Source organism: Chamaea fasciata, unplaced genomic scaffold, assembly GCF_029207755.1.
Source record: "Chamaea fasciata isolate MVZ Bird 193981 ecotype frontalis unplaced genomic scaffold, bChaFas1.0.hap1 SCAF_4, whole genome shotgun sequence".
Classification (NCBI taxonomy): domain Eukaryota; kingdom Metazoa; phylum Chordata; class Aves; order Passeriformes; family Sylviidae; genus Chamaea; species Chamaea fasciata.
In genome coordinates this window covers 18485566-18503830 of record NW_027094089.1, presented here as the reverse complement: position 1 = coordinate 18503830, position 18265 = coordinate 18485566, and the positions used below count along the sequence as shown (strand labels likewise).

At 54.5% G+C, this 18265-nt stretch overlaps 2 protein-coding genes across 3 annotated transcripts; one reads left to right on the top strand and one right to left on the bottom strand.

Annotated features, from left to right (window-relative positions):
* Positions 1–3152: 3152 nt before the first annotated feature.
* Positions 3153–13654, bottom strand: GALT (galactose-1-phosphate uridylyltransferase). 2 transcript variants are annotated; one of them, XM_066182303.1, is made up of 12 exons: positions 13569–13654; positions 13134–13303; positions 12982–13057; positions 12802–12850; positions 12445–12574; positions 12096–12152; positions 11674–11796; positions 10688–10820; positions 10174–10257; positions 9937–10091; positions 9750–9838; positions 3153–3692 (listed from the first exon to the last, which is right to left on the bottom strand). In XM_066182303.1, exons 1-11 carry the CDS (start codon positions 13621–13623, stop codon positions 9776–9778), a joined length of 1095 nt encoding a protein of 364 aa, XP_066038400.1. In that variant the 5' UTR covers positions 13624–13654; the 3' UTR covers positions 3153–3692; positions 9750–9775. The 2 variants fall into 2 exon arrangements, with proteins under 2 accessions (XP_066038400.1, XP_066038399.1); XM_066182302.1 differs by lacking the exon at positions 3153–3692 and adding an exon at positions 9047–9227.
* Positions 13655–13732: 78 nt separating this feature from the next.
* On the top strand, positions 13733–17227 carry SIGMAR1 (sigma non-opioid intracellular receptor 1). The gene is made up of 4 exons (XM_066180949.1): positions 13733–13934; positions 14686–14886; positions 15403–15495; positions 15782–17227. Exons 1-4 carry the CDS (start codon positions 13784–13786, stop codon positions 16006–16008), a joined length of 672 nt encoding a protein of 223 aa, XP_066037046.1. The 5' UTR covers positions 13733–13783; the 3' UTR covers positions 16009–17227.
* The last annotated feature ends 1038 nt before the right edge of the window (positions 17228–18265 follow it).

The window sequence follows — 18265 nt, the reverse complement described above, 5'->3', positions numbered from 1 at the left end:
AAAAAAAAAAAAAAAAAGATATGCAACATTTTAGCTATCCTGTTCCAGCAGCTTTAAATGAAAAATAAATCTTTTCTCCCTCACCCCATCCAGGTGCCAAATGATTTCATTTGGAAATGCAAGATCATTATCTTCCTTTAAAAAAAAAATCAAATAGAAAAGAGTGAAATCAAAAGAAAACCTCTGGAAAAAGTTAAAATAAAACACTCCACTGAGTCCAATGCAGCAAGTGGGAGTTGGACTGCATTCTGCCAGGTTCCCTGGTGTGGCTTTCATCCCAGTTCAGGGCAGGACAGGATTCCCAAGTCTTAACAAGAATCCCAGGACAGTGGAGCTGGTTCCCATGACCCACGTTAGCACAGGCTTTGCAGGACACGGTGACACAGCCAAACATCTTACAACCCATGAGCTTGCCAGGAGCAGAGACCCCACACCTCATGACAAGTCAGAGCAGCAGAGCTTCAGAGGCAAAAAGTGGCAACAGGGCTGAGGGACCCCAAGGGGCCAGGTGTCTATGGGATGCAGCACAGCCCCAATACTGGAATGGGAAGCAGGGGGCTGGTGTTTCCCTTACAGCCTCTCCACACGTGCTTGCAGTCCCCCAACAGCATCCCCAGCCCTCAGCTGTTACAGTTTAGTCTGCATGGGGAGCGGGAATGCCAGCAATCAGGCATCCAGAAGGGAATCCAGGCCCGGTTCAATATTGAAAGAAGGGCTTTGAAAGGAGTATGCTCATTTCCCTGTTTTGTCCTTTGCCAAGAAAACCAGGGGGATGGAGGAAGGGGCGAAGGGGTGGGGGGAGCAGTGGAAAAAATGTCTTGGCTTGGCCCACTCCGCTTTTATCTCATGGGCAGCCTGCCGAGACAGGGTCTTCCCCCTGCTGAGCCCTCTGGCAGATCAAATGAAAGGAGAGAAGAGTTATAACCCCCCTGACTGCGGCCCCCTCCCTTCAAGGAAAAGGAGAGGAGGAAAAAGCAAACGGCCTCATGATGCCAACAGTTCACACCCCAGCTGGATGGGAAACATCATGGAAAGTCAGCTCCTCAGCATCCATGGGGGGGCCAGGAGATATTCTCCCCAGCCAGCAAAGGGAAGCCCAGAGAGATACAGATGTGGCTGGAGGGTGGGCCGTGTCCCCATGGAATGGACAGTGCTGCTCCACAGCCTTGAATCAAGGAAGAAGGTCACCAGTGGTCCTGGCAAGCATCTCCCACAGGGTTCCCGCTGTGCCTGTTCCTCCGTCGTGCCCGACCTTTCAGAGCCAGCTTCAAGCAAATAGCTTAATTAAATGCCTTTATTCCAAGGACTCCCTCTGTGTGTTTGTGTCTTTGTGGATTAGCAGTTAATACAGTAAGAGGCTTTATTGTAACTAAATTGATTTCTTCATCTTTTTTTCCTTCCTTCTGGATGCTTTTGTCCCCTTTTCCCACTCCCCAGAGTGTTCTCCCTCATCACAGGGTTTCCCGTGCTGATCCACACCTTCGCTCCCAGATGGCACTGATAAGGGTGTGGTGGTGAAGAGATCACAAGAACCTGTCCATCAAGATCTGAGGTACTAATGACGTGGAAGGCATGCTTTTTTTTTTTTTTTAGGGCGGATGTGTAAGTAAGGGAGCATTGGCTGTGTCATTGTATAGGGCAGAAGAGACCCCTGCTGTTAATGGGGTGTTTGCCTTGACAGCATGGTGGGCACAGGCAGGGTAGGGAAAAAATCTCCAGCCATCCCCAGTCCAAGACCACTATATTTTCCAAGGTAAGGAGGCCACAGATCCCCAGAGGGAAACCTCAGCTCCAGCCCCACCTCCAGACCCCTGAGGATTTCTTGGCAGGGTCTGTGCAATCCCACCATCTTCTCCTTCCCAGCTCAATTCAACTTCCCTACATTATAATTAAATCATTAACTGCCTGTAGCATGTTGGCCCCATGTATGACTGCAACATACCCATGTAGAATTTGGATCAAGGAATTACAGACTTTGACAACCCATCATCCAGTATGTCCAGACTACTCCAAAAGCTCACAGTGTTCACAGCTTCTTGCTGTGGGTCATCCAAAAATCAGTAAATGGAATCATTACACAGTCTGGGACCTGGATATCATTCTGGGCTTCCCAGTATCGGCACAGACCTGGGCTCCACTTTCCTTCCTTTTTTACCTTTGCCTGTTCCTTCTTTACAGCCTGTCTGCTCCTTCCTGCTTTCCCTTCTTCTCACTTTCCTCTTTCCTTCTCCTGTTTTCCCCTTTCCCCCCCTCCTTCTTGCCCTGTGTTCTCTGTCCTTCCACAGGCCAGCAGAGTTGCCCTCTTCCCCTCCCTGGGCAGCAGGAGCCAAAGTCATAATTAAACTTGGCTGGAAGGAACGTGAATCAAAAGTCTGTTAAAAAAGAAAAGAAACGAGGGTACCTGTGAGATTACGTGAGCCAGAAAAATGCAAAGCCGGCTTCCAGCCGCCCATAAAATAGATGCAGTCTCCTTTCCCATTGGCAGCATTTGGCTGAACACAAAAGAGGATTTTTATGGGAGTTATTTATAGCCTGAATGAATAGTGGTGTGTCTGTCAGAGTGTTTCTGCCTCTCAGCATGAGCCCAGGGTGCCAGCCTCACCAGGTGATACTACACTGGCTTGGGGATGCCACCTGCAAACAGGAGACCCAGGCAAACCTTCCTGCAGGGACAGAGGTGACAACAAAGGGGGATAAATCAGGCCAAGAGAGGATAGGAATGAGCAGCTGAAGGCAGATGCTACTTACCCCCCGCAACTTCACCTTGGCCAATGTCACATGCACCTGCCTGGTGACATGCAATGGGTTGTTCCAGACCACAAGCCACAACTCCAGGTGGATATCCCTGGGATATCCATTGTTCCCCTCTCTCTAACCTCTTCAGTCCTAGCCTGGCTGATTTTCCTCTTCCCTGATTTGATGGAGATATTCCCTCCCCCGTCTGTACCAGGAGCTGGCTCAAAGATTCATCACTTTGTGAACAAGATCAGTTTAAAATCATCCGCAAACTCCATGAAAAGCTCAAAAGTTGGCAGTTCAAGAAGTACATTCATTAAATAAAGAGGGGGAGAAAAAGAATAGGCAGAGAGGAGGGGGAAGAAAAAAAAGATTACCTTGCTGAATTAATCAGACTTCACTGTAATGTTCAGCCTCAGATTTTATTTCCTGTAATAAGCCCATTAATACGGGTGTCTTTAGCAGGGGGCTTTTAGCAGCAGGCACCATTAGTGTAACGAGGAAGGGCTAATAGAGTTTTATTGGAATTTTTACTCCGACATCACAGCCTTTTAAAACAGCTGTCTCAATAGGCATTATTATTCTGATTAACATTTAGACAGCACAAATCATAGTGATGCCCTTGGTGTCCCACAGGTTTTATCATAATCATTCCAAGTTCCTGATGTGTCGGCTAGTCCTTTCCAGGGTGGAGGGAATTTTAGACCCCAGCAGAGGCTGGGGGTCATTCCTATTCTCCTGTGCCAATGGATTTGCTACTTCTGAGGTGACCTGACAGGCTGTGATGGAGCAGGGTCCTGCTGTTACTGAAGCATATTGGAAGCAGCTGGAATCAGACAGAGGGTTTTTGAGCATCTCTGATCCCAAGAGGAATTTGAAAGCAGGATGGGAAGGGTTAAAAAGCAAGCTGGCATCCTGGGGATCCATCCTGGCTTCGCTCTCATTCTGTTTCTTGCCTGTGTGAGAATTAAAAACTTGATTTTACAAATTAAATTAAAACTAGATTTTTTTTTAAAGTTGGCTGAATTAAATATTAAGCCGGCAGTTTGGGTGTGCTAACTCAGGGGTTTGTTGCACAGCATTGTTTTGGGGCAGCAGGGAAACCTTTTTTCTTAGTTTCTTCGAGACTTGAGCCAGAGGAACTGCAAAGGTGTCACACTGAGGATGACCCAAGGACCCTACAAAAGCCCAGAGGCATCTGCAGGGCTCTCACGGGGGCTCCCACTGCCAGGTCAGCCAATGAGGTCTGGCCTCTGTGCAACTGATCCTGTTAGAACCATGGGGAAACTGAGGCACAAGACAGGGGGGCAGCGCCTTTTCCACAGGGACAGCACAGGCAGCCCAGGAGTCCTGGCTCCCTGCCCAAGCACAAAGCCATGAGGGAGTGGAGGAGCTGCCGTGATACAGAGAAAAATGCAGGCAAAATAACTGAGGAATTAACGCTAGAAGCAAACGGGCTGCAAATGGACTTTCAGCTTTTATTTGTCAAGTTTCATTTCATGGGGGCAATTTATGAGGACATTTTGTTGTGGTCGAGCTTGTCACTGTGCATGGGGAGCAGCAGCTGGTTCATCCATGCTCCAGCCATAGCCTGTGGGGCTCAAACCACCTTAGGTACATTGAAGCAGGTGGTTTGGCTTGGAGCTGGGCAAGGAGCCCCAGGGGCACCAAGGAGGCAGGAGATCTACTAATTACTCACTTATTAGCATCTAATTAGTATCTCTCCACTTCCTCCTCTCTCCCAAGGGCTCTGCTTTTGGCAGGAGTCACCTCATGCCCAGGCACACCCCAGGGAATGATTTTCCACCTCGGATACATCCCGGCATTGCAATGTCTCACTGCTCCTGGGGCTTTGTAGCAGACTTCTCAGCATCACTCATGATAATTAGAAAATATGTAGAGATTTCTTCTCTGGAACATCAGAGTGAAGGGGGATCCCTCCCCACAGGGCAGGCACAGATGTCTGTGAGCTTTCACAGCTGGCTCCAGCAGCAGGGGTGTGCCAGGCACAGCCAGGGTGCCCAATCTGAGCCACACCAGATCCTGAGTGCTGCAAGGGCTGCAGCCTTCTCCCAGCATCTGCACTGCTGGTGGATAACTCCCTTTTGCAGTCAAAGATTACCTTACCTTTGGCTGCCCCTATCCCAGACCAGGCCCCTGCTCTCCCATCCATACCTGCTCCCCTCTGTCCCCAGATAGTTTGGTTTGGGTCAAATCCAGCTGGAATCTGACGTTCCTGTTGTTTCTCTTGCTCTAAACAGAGGCCACTGACTCTAGGATGTGGTCCCCGGATGGGAAAGGCTAAAACCACATGCAAGGACAGGTCCCCACTGCCAAGAGCTGAAGCCCCAAGGCACCTCCCCAACACCAGGCATGCAGGAAATTTCAGGAGCCAGTGCTTACTGAACACATAGATGTTGTAATGTGATAGTATTTAATTACAAGTATTAACAAATGATTAACCAACTAAATTCCAACCTTGGGGCTGCCATCCTGAAATCCATGCAGAGCTTCCTAGGCAGCATCCAGACATGCCACTGTGTCCACCTGGGACTAGCAGCCATCCCACAACTCATAGTCCCCAAGGGCTCTGAAAATGCCTTGCAGGAAGGACAAACTGGGTACTCTTCACTGCCCCAGCTGCTCTTGCATGGCCAGCTAAGACAAGATCTAAAAGGGGTCTGAGTTTTGATTTGCATTCTCCTGGCACACAAAATCTCCCCACTGCATGGAGCCCGTGTGCTTCAGTACACCAGAATGTTTAGCATTTGCTTAAAATTATTAATTGTTTTCATGGTAAGTGCCTGATGATGTCTTTTATTAGAAATGGGAGGGATTTAGCCTTCTCTCCCTCCCTGTTTCCCACCCTCCTCTCCTTCCTTTCTCTCTCCTTTTCCATTTCTTCCTTTCATCCTTCCTCTCTTCCTCCCTAAAAATTTACTAATTTCTTTCTTATTTCATTGCCAAAACCTGTACTCAGTCACAGGCAGCAGCAGACAAGGAGAACCTCAACAATAAGGGCAAATCCAACAGTAAAACTGGAATGGAATGACAGCCATTAACCTGGTATCAGAAAGGACAGTAAAACTGCAGCATGACAGGAGCCAGCAGGCCTCGACTCGTAACTTTTTTTTTCTGATTAAAACACACTACTCACAGATTACCTTCCATTGCTCAATATTTTATTGTCTCACCTGCACTGGAAGGCACGGGGAAGAGGAAGAGAGGGGTGGGCAGGACTGGGGACTCAGGATCTGCAGCTTGTCTGCAGCTCTGCAGCCTTTGGAAGGTGCCAAGGACATGGACACTCAAAGGTGATGAATCTGCCTCCAGCAGTTGCCTTCTACCATGAAGTGCTCATGCCAAATGGTCTCTGTCCACCAGGGCTGCCTCCCAGACTGGCATCCCAGGGCTCACCCTCGCCACAGAAGGAGACAGTGTCAGAGCTGGGTGTGCTCTGGGTCTCCCAAAGACGCAGGGCAGGCACAACGATGGACACAGCCACTGCTACAACCCAGGCAAGGACCAGCTCATTTCAGTAGAGACAAAGCTCCAGGAGCTTTGGGGAAGCCACATCCCTTGGCAGATTGACCCATTTCTTTCAGTGGCATCAGAAAATGGGACTGAAATGAAAATAAATTCCTGACCACACCCCCTCAAGCATCTCTGCATCTCTGAATCCCCCACTGGGTGAATCCTTTGCTCCTTGCAGAGCACTGCCAGCACTTGTGCTAGCCCAGTGCAGCAGCATTCTGTCCCTTTCCTAATCCCTCACAGACCCATTAATGCACCACAGAGGGTCCACACACCTCTATGGGACCCCAGTGGATTTTAATACATTAACTCTATGCTTGAGTTCCTCTCATTCTCCCCACCACCTGCCCTGTTTATTCTTCCAGAGCAGCTCAGGGCAGCAATTGCAGAGGACATTTCTGCCCTCACGTTGTGAGACGGAAACTCAGGACAAGGATGACCCAGTTACAGAGATACCTCTCCTAGGATTTCCAGCAGCTCCCCTGGAGAAATGAAACAGCATCAAGGAACATCCTTATGGGGAACCCCAATGGGCCTCAGTTTCCCTTTGATGCTCCCAGGTCAAGAACAACAGCTGGGGACCCTGCAGGCCCTCCACTCCCTCATCCCTCATCAGCTAGACTTTTTAAATCTCCCTGCAATAAATCACTTTTTGATTACAACTGGACTGCAACTACCAAAATATAAAAGGCTTTGAGCTTTACAGCTCACCAGAGATGGTTCCTATGAATTGCAATGCCTTTCCATCCCCAGCAGCTCCATTTGCACCACCCTGATGACTCCCTGTGCCATGGGAAAGGCTCATTGCTCCATTGCAGCCTTCCATACCACCATGCACAAGCTAAAAGTATGAGGGCAAGAGGAGGTTGGATCTGTTGTGAGGAAGTGGGGAGCTCAGCATAACCAGGGTCAAGCTCTCACACCTGGGTGTACCCCTCCTCTTCCTCCTCTAACAGCTGTTTTCATCTGAAACTTCTGTTCCAGATTTCAGGGCGTGGGATGTTGTTTTAATTAAAATTTTAAAAAAATAAAAATAAATAAAAATAAAAATTCTCAGGCCACTTTTAAGATTTTTTAGCAGCAGATAAACTTGAGCAGCTGGTACCTGCAGCAGAGGGCACCCTGGCACAGGCACCAGCCCTCTTCAGCACGCACTGTCTCCCCAGCCTCCATCCTAAATCACAACACAACAAACAGACTGTTCATTAGGTGCTGTTTAATTAAGCAATATGGATCCTGCCTCGATATTTACAATCCCACTTGCCCTGATTTATTGGAGAGAGTCCTGTTTTTAAAGACGGCGACTGTAAAGTTTAATACCGCTTGACTTAACTGCAAGATTCATTTACGGCCGCGGGCTGAGGCGTGGCAGCCCAGGCTGGGAGCCGCCGGGCCATTAAATCAGAGCTAACTGTGCGTGCAGGGAGATGACTAGCTTCGTTACAACCGGTTCAGTGGCTAATTACTCCGAGCTGGATTGCCACACTTAAGGCAATTTGTTGCCGCTTTCCCAGGACCCTGGAGAACAAGCGGGGAAGTTGGGCAGGTGGAGCAGAGGCACCGGTTGCAATGGAAAGGGCTCACGATCTGGATGGTGGCAGAGAACCAAACGGACTCTGCTTGTCCCAGGAGGGGAGAAATCAGTTTTGCAAGAGGCCAGATTCCCATCTGGGCAGCGCAGATGCCCTGGTGAGGGATGCTGGGTACAATGACCCCTCCAAACTCAAGGGTCAGCCACCAGCCCCTCTCCATAGCGCTTGGGGAGCACTGAGGTCAGGTGAGGGCAGTTTGTGGCTCTGGGACGAGGCAATCAGGCAGAAAGATAGGACCAGCATGCAGGAGGGCATCCAGCATCACAAAGGTCAGGAGACCCTTCCATCTGTCCCAGCCCCATGGATACAGACGGGGGAGCAATGCACAGAGAGAGCACAGGGAACAAAGCCCTCCCCATGAACTGTTGTCTTGGAAGTAGGAGAGCATTTCTCTCCTTGCAAGGTATTTTTTGCCCCCAGGAAGGCACTAACAGATTCGACGAAGGAGAGGGGTCTCATTAGAGAGTTGTGAGAATGGCTCATTGGTGACAAATAAAAACAATATGTGAAGACGTGAGAGTACACAGTGCTTCGCATTCCCCCCATTACTGTCCCTCACCTACCCCTGCAGAGTCCCAGGGCTTTCCTGGAGGAAGGAGAGGAGAGCACAGACAGAGGTGAATAGAATATCCCCCAGCTCGGCCCAGGGTCCAGGCTGCAACTATCCCACCCCATGGGTGGGCACAATGAAGAAGGGAGCAGACCCAGGAAGAGAGCTGGATTCCCTGGCAGCTCCCAGGGGAGTGATGAACCAGCCCTCGTCTGCATCCCAGCAGCCCCTGTATCTGCAGCAGGCAGCATGAGGGCTGCTGCACAGCAGTCCCAGCCAGAGAGGATGAAGAGAAACAGTTCCAGGGCCGAGAACCTCAGCCAGCAACCTCCGTGCAGCCAGTCTGCCAGGGCTCAGCCCTCTCCCAGGAGCTGGCTAAGCCTTGGGCTGCATCCATTCCTCCTCCCTTTTACCCACTCCTCCACAGGCCTGCAGCACTCAGAGACAGACACAGAGCTCCCCCCAGGGAGGAAGAGGAGGCAGTGCAGAGGCAGGGACAGGAGCAAAAGGTGTTGGGCTGCCAGCAGATCCCCTGAGCCCCGTGTTACCCCCTGCCACCACCAGCAGCTGAGGGTCTTCACCAGGGACCCCAAACCTCCCACCTAGGGCCGAGAGCCACAAGAGCACAGGTAGAGGCACTTTGCTTCCAGGTTTTATTTTCCAGGGGAGTTGTGCCCCTCCATGGGGCAGAAGAACTCCCAGTCCCACCAGGGTGACTGGACTGGTAAGAAGGGTAAGCCCTTTAGTGGTGGTAGGAGCATGCCATGGGGGCAGAAGACAGAGCCTGGGATGGTGGAAGAGACAAGGAACACCACCTACACAAGGATGCCACGGGATTAGGCCCCAAGTCCCCAAACAGGCAAAACCAGTCTCAAAAACCAGCCAAGCTGTGACAAGGTTCAGGAGAATCTGGGAGCTCAGAGGGCTCACAACTGACATGAATTCCCAGACCCTGGTTCTCACCACTCCCAGCTGATTCGGGGCCTTACTGAGCACACCAAACGATACAAGCTTAAACTTCTACTGTTAGCGTAGCACTGTCAAGCCCACCACCAAACCATGTCACTAAGTGCCACATTTACGCATTTTTTTTTAATACTTCCCGGAAAACAGTGATTCCACTACTTCTGTGGGCAGCCTGTTCCAATGTCTGACCACCCTTTCAGTGAAGAAATATTCCCCAACACCCAATCTAAACCTCCCCTAGCACAACTTCAGGCGGCTCCCTCCTATCCTATCATTAGTTATCTGGGAGAAAAGAACAACCCCCACCTGTCTATGACCTGACCTCCTTACAGGTAGTGGTGGAAAGCAATAAGAACACCCCTCACACTCACATCCTAGGACTGGATGCTCTGCTGCATCACCCCTCCTCGGCCCTCTTCTTGTAGTGCACCTCAGGGAGGCTCCTCAGGCGCTCAGCTGCCTGCAGGGCACAGCACAAGGGACAGCCAGGGGCTGGTCCCAGGGACTGCCCTGGCACACAACCCCCAGGCTCCCCCAGTCCCCCTGAGCTGCACTCACCTGCTCCGGGGTGAGGTCCCTCTGTGCCTGCGCCAGCATCTCATATCCCACCATAAACTTGCGGACGGTGGCGGAGCGCAGCAGCGGGGGGTAATAGTGGGCATGGAGTTGCCAGTGCCTGCAATCCTCCTCCAGGAAGGTACCTGTAGGGGCTCCTGCAGTGGGTGGAGGCACTGCGTGAGATGCACGGAGGGGACGGGGAAGTGGATGAGAGGATTGTGGAGCCATGCCACTCACCATGCCAACCCATGGAGTATGGGAAGGAGACTTCAAAGAGGTTGTCGTACTTGATGAGCAGCCTCTGCATGATGGAGGCCAGGCCTGCAGAAAAGCAACAGTGATTCACATCTTGAGGTGGCCAGCAGCTTGCCAGGTGTGGAGTGGGGTCACCCGTAGCACCTCTCTCTGGGTGGACATCAGTGACAGGCAGGAGGGATGCACTTGGTGAATCCCGCCCCTCCCCACCCACACAGGGAGCCCGAGCAATGCAGCAGGAGAAGCCCCCAACAAAGCAGGGAGCACCATGTCCTTCATCACCCCAAAAGGACACGAGTCCCACCAGCAGTGCTGGCAGTGCCTGAACAATTAGTTCTTAATCTAACAAAACAGAGGTGACATTTCCCTCCTCAGTTAAGCTCGGCAGCCCCCACCCCAAGGACATAAGCCCTCCAGCACCAGCATGGCTGCCTCCTAACAAAGGTCAAGCCCAGAGGACATGGGATGGGGTACAACAAAGCTCAGAGCCACTCACTGTCCTTCTCACTGTCACTGAGGTCCTGCAGGCGACAAACATGGCGACGGGGCAGCAGCAGGGTCTGGTAGGGCCACGTAGCCCAGTATGGCACCACAACCAGCCAGTCTGCATTCTCCACCACCAGCCGTTCCTGCAGGGCACAGAATCACAAAATTACTTAGGTTGGAAAAGACCTTTGAGATCATGAAGTCCAACCTATGATCTAACACCATCTTATCAAATAAACCAAAGTGACCCTGTGTGTCACATCCAGTCTTTTTGACTCCACCACCTCCCTGGGCAGCCCATTCCAATGCACAATTACTATTTCAGCGAAGAATTTTTTCCCAATGTCTAACCTAAAGTTCCCCTGGCATAGCTTAAGACTGTGTTGTCTTGTCCTGTCACTGGTTGCCTGGCAGAAGATACTGAACCCCGCTGACAAAAACCTCCTTTCAGGTAACTGTAGAGAGTGATAAGGTCTCCCCTAAGCCTCCTTTTTTCAAGGTTAAACACCCCCAGCTCCCTCAGCTGTTCTTCATAGGGTCTGTGCTCCAGATCTTTTACCAGCCTTGCTGCCCTTATCCAGATGAATTTGAGCATCTCAACATCCTTCCTAAATTGGGGGGTCCAGAACTGGACACAGTATTTAAGGCAGAGCCTCACCAGTGCCAAGTATGGAGGAAGAAAGACTTCCCTGGTCCTACTGGCCACACTATCCCTGATACAGGCCAGGTGCCATAGGCCTTCCTGGCCACTCTGCTGGCTCATGTTCAGTCAGCCGTCAACCAGCACCCCCACATCCCTTTCCTGCCTGGCTGCTGTCCAGCCACTCTGTCCCCAGCCAGTAGCACTGCAGGGAGGTGTTACATGTGGTGCTTGATGGGGACATACACAGTCCCAACTGTGGCACTCCTACGGCCCAGCTCCTGGGGGCTGGGGAGCCCACCCCAGCACACAACCCACTCCCAGGGAAGGGATATGGACAATATCCATGCCTTTACCTTCCGGCGAGCCTCCTGCTCAGCATACTCCAGCAGCATGGGCATGCCGTGCTGACTCAGGTGCTGGCGTTGGGTCTGGTCCTCCAGGCGCGCCTCGTTCGGGAGGAAGCTGCTGGCCCACACCTGGGAGGGACATTGGGGCACAGGACTGAGGTGCTCATACCCCTCACTTGCAGGGGTACCCCTAGTCATGCTGCCCATCTGGAGGTCCCTGCTGCCACCAGGTGGAGAGTCTGGCCTGTGGCAGCCACAAGGGACAGTCCCCAGAGGGAAGGTGACAGGACAGACACAGGGCTATCGTCACTGTAAAAAGCTTTGGGACCAGGGCAGGGGGATTGCCATTCACATCTGCCCTCAGGGCTTGCTGTAGGATCACCACAGGGAGCTGTAGTTTAGGCAGGTCACAGGTGGGACAGCCTCACCTGGCAGTGGGGGTGCGGGTTGGAGCAGCCCATCATCGCTCCCTTGTTCTCAAAGATCTACAAGAAGAGGAAGAGGTGCAGCCAGCAGGTCCCAGCCACAGGGCCCCCACTGCAGGCCATCATGGTGTCCCCAGCACAGCAGGGAAGCAACCTGCAGGAGAACAGAGCCTCACACCCACACGGAAAGGCTCAGCAGGGCACAAAGGCTCAAAGAGCACAAAGAGTCAAAGGGCACAAAGCAGGAGACCCACACACAACTAGGATGCTCCCAACCCCAAGTACTGCGAGAGCAACAAGCACTGGCCTCCCACCTTCATCCATAAAACACCAGCCCCCACCAGCCCCACACCTGGACCCAGGGGTAGGAAGCACCCAGCTCAGTTGCCAGCTCTGCCCACGCATCGATGACAGCCCGGATCTCTGGCAGGGACATGAGGGGCAGCGTCAGGTCTGACCAGGGGTGGAAACACATCACCTTGCTGTAGAGGAAACATGCACAGCTGTGACTGCGGGTCTCTGGAGACCCTCACAGCTTTGCTGACTGCAGTGGGACAAAGGGCAGAGCCAAAACCCCCAAAATGACCTCAAAACTGAGCAGGCGTGTACAGAATAGGCACTGGATAGGGGAGCAGGTCTAGTCCAGCACCATTCCACAGGTTCTTGAAAAATTGTGTCCCAAATCCGCTGGAGCCACGTAGGTACTTACCACACACCCTGGGCTGGGGCAGCTCGAAACAAGGGGTGATCACTGTCATCTGAGGAAGGACAGAGAGTGGGCAGGGAGAAGGTGCTGAGGCAAAACCCAAGCCTCTCCAGGCCACCCTGCAGCAGCTCCAGGACCCAAGTCGAGGGGTCCCCATCAGCATGCTCCACTCCCCAAAGTTACCAGGCTCTGGAGCATCAGGCTGCAATGCAGGAAAGTCATTTGGGAAGACAAAAGTACCCTCGTACTTGGGGTTCACCTGCCGGGTGAGAAATGGTATGAAGGCAGGGAGGGGGTGGCAGGGGAAGCCCGGGTCCCTGTGTCCCTGGTGGTACCTCGCCGTTGGCCCGGGTGGCCCCGGGGCAGAGGGGGTTCTTGGGGTCCCAGCGGGGCACATTCTCGGGGGGCGGCTTCTCAAGCTGACCCTGCCAAGGGCGCTTCACCCGGTGGGCCGATACCAGTACCCAGTCGTCCCGCAGCGGGTTGTACCGAACGTGCTGGTGCTCTGTGGGGAGGGAGAGCAGCGGGGCGTCAGGAACGGACCCCCCCGCAAAGGGGGTACACGCACCCCGTCCTGCTCAAGGGGTAAGCAAGACGGTCTGCACGCCGCTTTATGCCCTCCATCAGCTTCACCCCTTCCTCCCTGTCCCAGCTCGGGGGCCCCGCTGCTCTGGGCAGGGAAGGTCCCCGCAGCTCCCGCTTCCCGGGGTCGTGCTGGGCTCCGCCGCGGATCTGAAGGGAAGGATGGCGGAAGGCAACCCCATCCGTACCGCTGGCGCGGAAACGGCCACCCCCCTCCGCCGACCCCGCCAGCATCGGCTCCATGACTCCCCACTCCCGGAAACCCGGCGGGATCGGCCCCTTCCAGCCTGCCGCCCCGCCCCGCCGCGCCGGCGCAGCCGCGCGGGCCGTGCGTGGCGTGGCCGCGGAGGGGGCGGTCCCGGCCCGGGTCCCGCTCCCGGTGCCCGGGGCGGCGGAGCGCGGCATGGGCGCGGCGTGGGGGCGGCGAGCGCTGCGGGCCGGGCTGGCGCTGGGCGCGCTGGTGCTGGTGCTGCAGGGGCTGCGGGGGTGGCTGGCGGCCAAGCGCTACGAGTTCACCCCCGCCGAGATCGCACAACTCGCCCGGCACCACGCGGGTACGCGCCGCTCGTGGGGACGCGGAGGGGCGGCGGGGAGCGGGGCCGAGGAGGGATGGGGGTGGGGATGGGGATAGGCGAGAGGTTGGGGATGGAGAGAGGGGCCGGGGACGTGGCGGGGAGCGGCGGCCTGGGCTGGAAGGGGGAGCCGTAGCAGGCACGAAGGACCTGGAAAGTCCGGTACGGGGAGCCGGGGTCATGGGGGAAATGGGGCCCGGGTCAGGAAGGGGCAGGGAGTTGGGCCTGGGCAGCAGGACTGGGACAAGGAGAGGATCGGTACCGGGGAACAGCAGCAGGGAACGTGGGGGAAGGGGGTGGAAAATGGGACTGGAGCAAGGGAGGGATGGGGACCACCAGGGCAGCGGCATCATCCAACCTGATTGGGGCTGAAGCCCCAGGTGGGTCAGGCCTGGAGCTTCAGAAAGGAGGTGTCCTCATGGGGCACAGGGAGTTTGGTCGGGGCTGCGTGTCTCCAGGACAGGGGCACTGTCACCTTGCTTGTGTCTCCCATATCGCCCAGCACCTGGGATGTGCTGTCAGACTGGAGCACTCGGTGTTTATCCTCCATCGCCATCCAGGGAGGGGGTGGAGCTGGGTCAACAGGAGCTGAGGGCTGGAGAGAGGAGATATCTTCCCTAGGCAGACCTCTCCAAGGGGAGTGCTGAGACCCTGTGGCTGTGCAGGGCATGTGGGGGGTGCTCGGCTGAGCTTTTTCTGTGCCAGGGACTTAAAGTGACCCTGGGTACTGCAGGGCTGGACCATGAGCTGGCTTTCTCCAAGATCATTGTGGAGCTGCGAAAGAAGCACCCAGGCCACATCCTGCCAGATGAGGACCTGCAGTGGGTGTTTGTGAATGCAGGCGGGTGGATGGGCTCCATGTGCCTGCTCCATGCCTCACTCACTGAATACGTGCTGCTCTTCGGGACAGCTGTTGACACTGGGGGACACTCGGGTAAGCAGGGGGACTGGGCTGCTGGGCAGGGGAGTTCTCCAAGCTATTTCGACTCCAGTGTTTTCAGGGGCAGCTGGCCATGATATGCCCAGCACAGGAAGCCTGCTACTTCGCTACTTGTATGGGCTGAATGGTGCTGACCAAACACTCCCTGCAAGGGGACTAGCCCCTATGGTGTCCTGCAGCATCTGCAGGTCCCTGTGTGTGACATTGCTCTGTGGCCAGGACTCTGCATCCAGCTGGCAGGCAATGGCAGGGATCTCTTCTCCCACTGCTTCAGGAGGGAGCAAATGCCAAAGAAGTTGGAAATGATGGGCTTAAGGACATCAGGCAGCCCTGCCTGGTGGTATGTGGCTCTTCACTCAGACAATGAGGGTACCAGAGCCATTGGCACTTCTTGTTGTGTTGAGGCACTGGGGCTGCCATCCTGACACCCCTGCTCCACGATTCAGACTTGGGCTCCTGTGCTGTCCCTGTCAGGGAGACACTGAGCCAGTGTTGTCTGTCCTCCCACAGGTCGCTACTGGGCAGATATTTCTGACACCGTCATCTCGGGGACATTCCGGCAGTGGAAGGAGGGGACCACCAGAAGTGAGATCTACTATCCAGGTAAGTGCAGCAGTATGGTGACCTGTGGGCTGCACTCATGTCCTTGGGGCACAGCCTCTTGCTGTTTTAGAGGCCCGCCCTTTGAGCTGACAGAAGCCATGAACTCAGAGCAGTTTGGGTCCCCAGTGGCACATCCTAGCATTTTAGTGAGTGGCAGTAAGAGAAAAGGGAAAAAGGCTGGGGTGGGTTGGAAGGCTGAACGCTGCAGGCCCTAATCCCGTGTCTCCCATTTGGGCGTGATATGGGGCAGCCAATTGAAGCCATGCTTGTTTGTGTGTTTTGGCAGGGGACACCATTGTGCATCAGGCGGGAGAGGCCACATCAGTGCAGTGGAGTGCAGGTACCTGGATGGTGGAGTACGGCCGGGGCTTCATCCCCTCCACACTCGCCTTCGCCCTGGCTGACACCCTCTTCAGCACTCAGGACTTCGTCACCCTCTTCTACACCCTGCGTGTCTACGCGAAGGGCCTGCTCCTGGAAGCAAATGCCTTCTTCAGCACCTTTGGGTGCTGAGCCCATCTCACTAGGGCACCCTGCTGAGCCCAGTTGGCTCCTTTCCTCCCAGCCTTTTTGTCTTCCTCCCCGAGCCCAGGTTCTAGCAGAGGACACAGGACATCCCCTGTGCCTTCCCCAAATTGTTCTGTCCTTTCCCCACAGGCCAACAGGTTGCCAGGACAGAGGGACCTCGGTAGTCACAGCAACACAGAATGTCACTTCTCTTTACTACCTGCCTGTCCCTCCTTTCTGTCAGAGTGGTGTCGTGCTTTTACATCCCTCAGGGCTGGAGTGGCCTCGCAGTGTACAAACACCCCTGTGTGCCATCAGCATGCAGCGGGAGAGAAGCTGGAGCTGGCTGTCCCTGGGCCCCGAAAGATTTCCTCAGCTCCTGAGACATCAGGGGAGTGATGCTGCCTTCAGGGCAGGGTGCACAGGGTAGACCAGACCGAAGCGCCCATTGCAGAGGTCGGCCGCTAAGTCCCCCATGTCTCTGGCAGCCTGCCGGGACTGCGGGCAGCGCAAAGTGCTGTGTCCAGCTGGCAGCATCTCCAGTGGCTCCATCCCTGCTGTTGTGGACTGGCAGCACACAGTGTCACCCTGGCACAGGGCAGGATCAGTGCTGAGACCCTCTGGAAATGGGGGGATGCCTGGCTTCTGTGCTGGAGGGCCCCCTGCTCGCCTGTGTGTCATCTGCCCTCGGGGATGGCTGGGGCTGGAAGAGGGTCGCTACCCCGCAGTTCTCTCCCAGCAGTGCCCCCCAAGGGGGAAACCCACCGTCTGTCGCCTTAATGGAGACCCCGTTCTGTGTGGCCTCTTGGCTATGCACGTACCTAGTGTCCTCGAGTGCCCAAATGTCTGTACTAGCTCAGGATGGGATCTCGCCCCTCAAAATGCTTCCCCTGGTTGTGAAACCCTCTGGGGACAGCCACTCTGCTCGGCTTCCGGCATGGGATCCCGGCTGCCAAGAGAGTGCTGTAATCCTCCAACCAAATCCAGCTGTCCACCTTGCTTGCACCCCTGTGGTCAGACCCGTGTGAGCTCACTGCTTGGTGGAGGGCTTTCACCTCCATTCTGCTGCCAAACATGTGAGTGTGTCCCTGGCCACCCAGGCTTGTAGCATGTTGATCCTACTGCTCCCCGGACTGTCCCTGTTCTGCTGACCAGCAGCCCTGCACACGGGCTAGTTCTTAATTTGCTACGTGAAAAGAGATACCAGTAATAAAGTTGTTCATCCAACATACTTGGGTCTCTGGAAGAGTCTCTGAAGTGTGTGGAGCCCTGCCACAGTGAAGCCTGAGCTCCAGCCTCAGCAGCAGTCCTGCTGACAGCTGGGTGTCCCCGGGGAAGCTGGAATCGTCCCGCTCAAGGTCCTGGGAGCTGAGGGTACATTGCTGGGCAGGATCATCCCTGTCTCAGCTCCCAGGTATTGGCAGAAGATGGTGCTGTTACTCCTCTCACCACTGGTGACCAAAAGCCTGGGCTGGTGCCATGTCCCTGCTTCCATGGGCAGTCCTGGAGCTCATTGGGCTCCATCCTTTTGAGGGATAGTGGCAGTGCTGAGTCTGTGGCTCCCTAAAGATGGCTGGACCCACACAAAGGGAGTGGTTTTGAGAGGTTTGCGCACACACAGGTGTGCTCACGTGCTGTCAGACACATCACACGCATGTGTGTGTTTCACAGGTCGTGTGTGCATATAGGTAGAATAGTTTTCAGGTGGGTGTGAGCACAACAGGTGGGGCTGGCACACATTCATAAATAGGTTGAACAATCAGGCATCTGTCCATACAGAGCAACTGCAGGTGTGTGAGTGCTGGGGCACATGTGAGTAGGACGTGTGCATGGGTGTAGCCAGAAGAGTTTTGTTCCTCCGTGTGCGTGCCCATGCAAGTGACACAAGTGTGTCACACCTGTGTGTGTGCACAGCCTGCAGTGCACACGGCAGCAAGTGCACGCCCCTGTGTGTTCATGGACAGGCAGGCTGTGTTTGTGTGTGTGTGCATGCACACACACGCGCATGCTCTGTGTGTGCACCTATGTGTGTTCCTGTGGGTTGCCAGGCCTACCTGGCCCCACAGCACGCCTGTTCCCTGGGGTTTGCAGGGCCCTGTTGGGGAACACGAGCAATCCCATGCGAGCTGGCCTGCGCGGCAAGGCGCTAACTCAGCAGCTCGTATCAATACCACTCCACTTACAGCGAAGGCCGCATAATGAAAATCCGATGGGCACGCTGGTGGGAGTAAATAAGTATGCCATTAAAATAAGAAAATCAAAG

Bases quoted from the DNA above. Each gene is read 5' to 3' on its own strand.
- GALT (XM_066182303.1), bottom strand. From the start codon at position 13,623: ATGGAGCCGATGCTGGCGGGGTCGGCGGAGGGGGGTGGCCGTTTCCGC. The intron at 11,797-12,095 runs GTGAGGCTGTCC...TGTCCCTCCCAG, and splicing joins ACCCGCACCCCCACTGCCAG to GTGTGGGCCAGCAGCTTCCT. The intron at 10,092-10,173 runs GTGAGTGGCATG...CACCCACTGCAG, and splicing joins ATACTCCATGGGTTGGCATG to GAGCCCCTACAGGTACCTTC.
- SIGMAR1 (XM_066180949.1), top strand. From the start codon at position 13,784: ATGGGCGCGGCGTGGGGGCGGCGAGCGCTGCGGGCCGGGCTGGCGCTG. The intron at 13,935-14,685 runs GTACGCGCCGCT...TGGGTACTGCAG, and splicing joins ACTCGCCCGGCACCACGCGG to GGCTGGACCATGAGCTGGCT. The intron at 15,496-15,781 runs GTAAGTGCAGCA...GTGTTTTGGCAG, and splicing joins AAGTGAGATCTACTATCCAG to GGGACACCATTGTGCATCAG.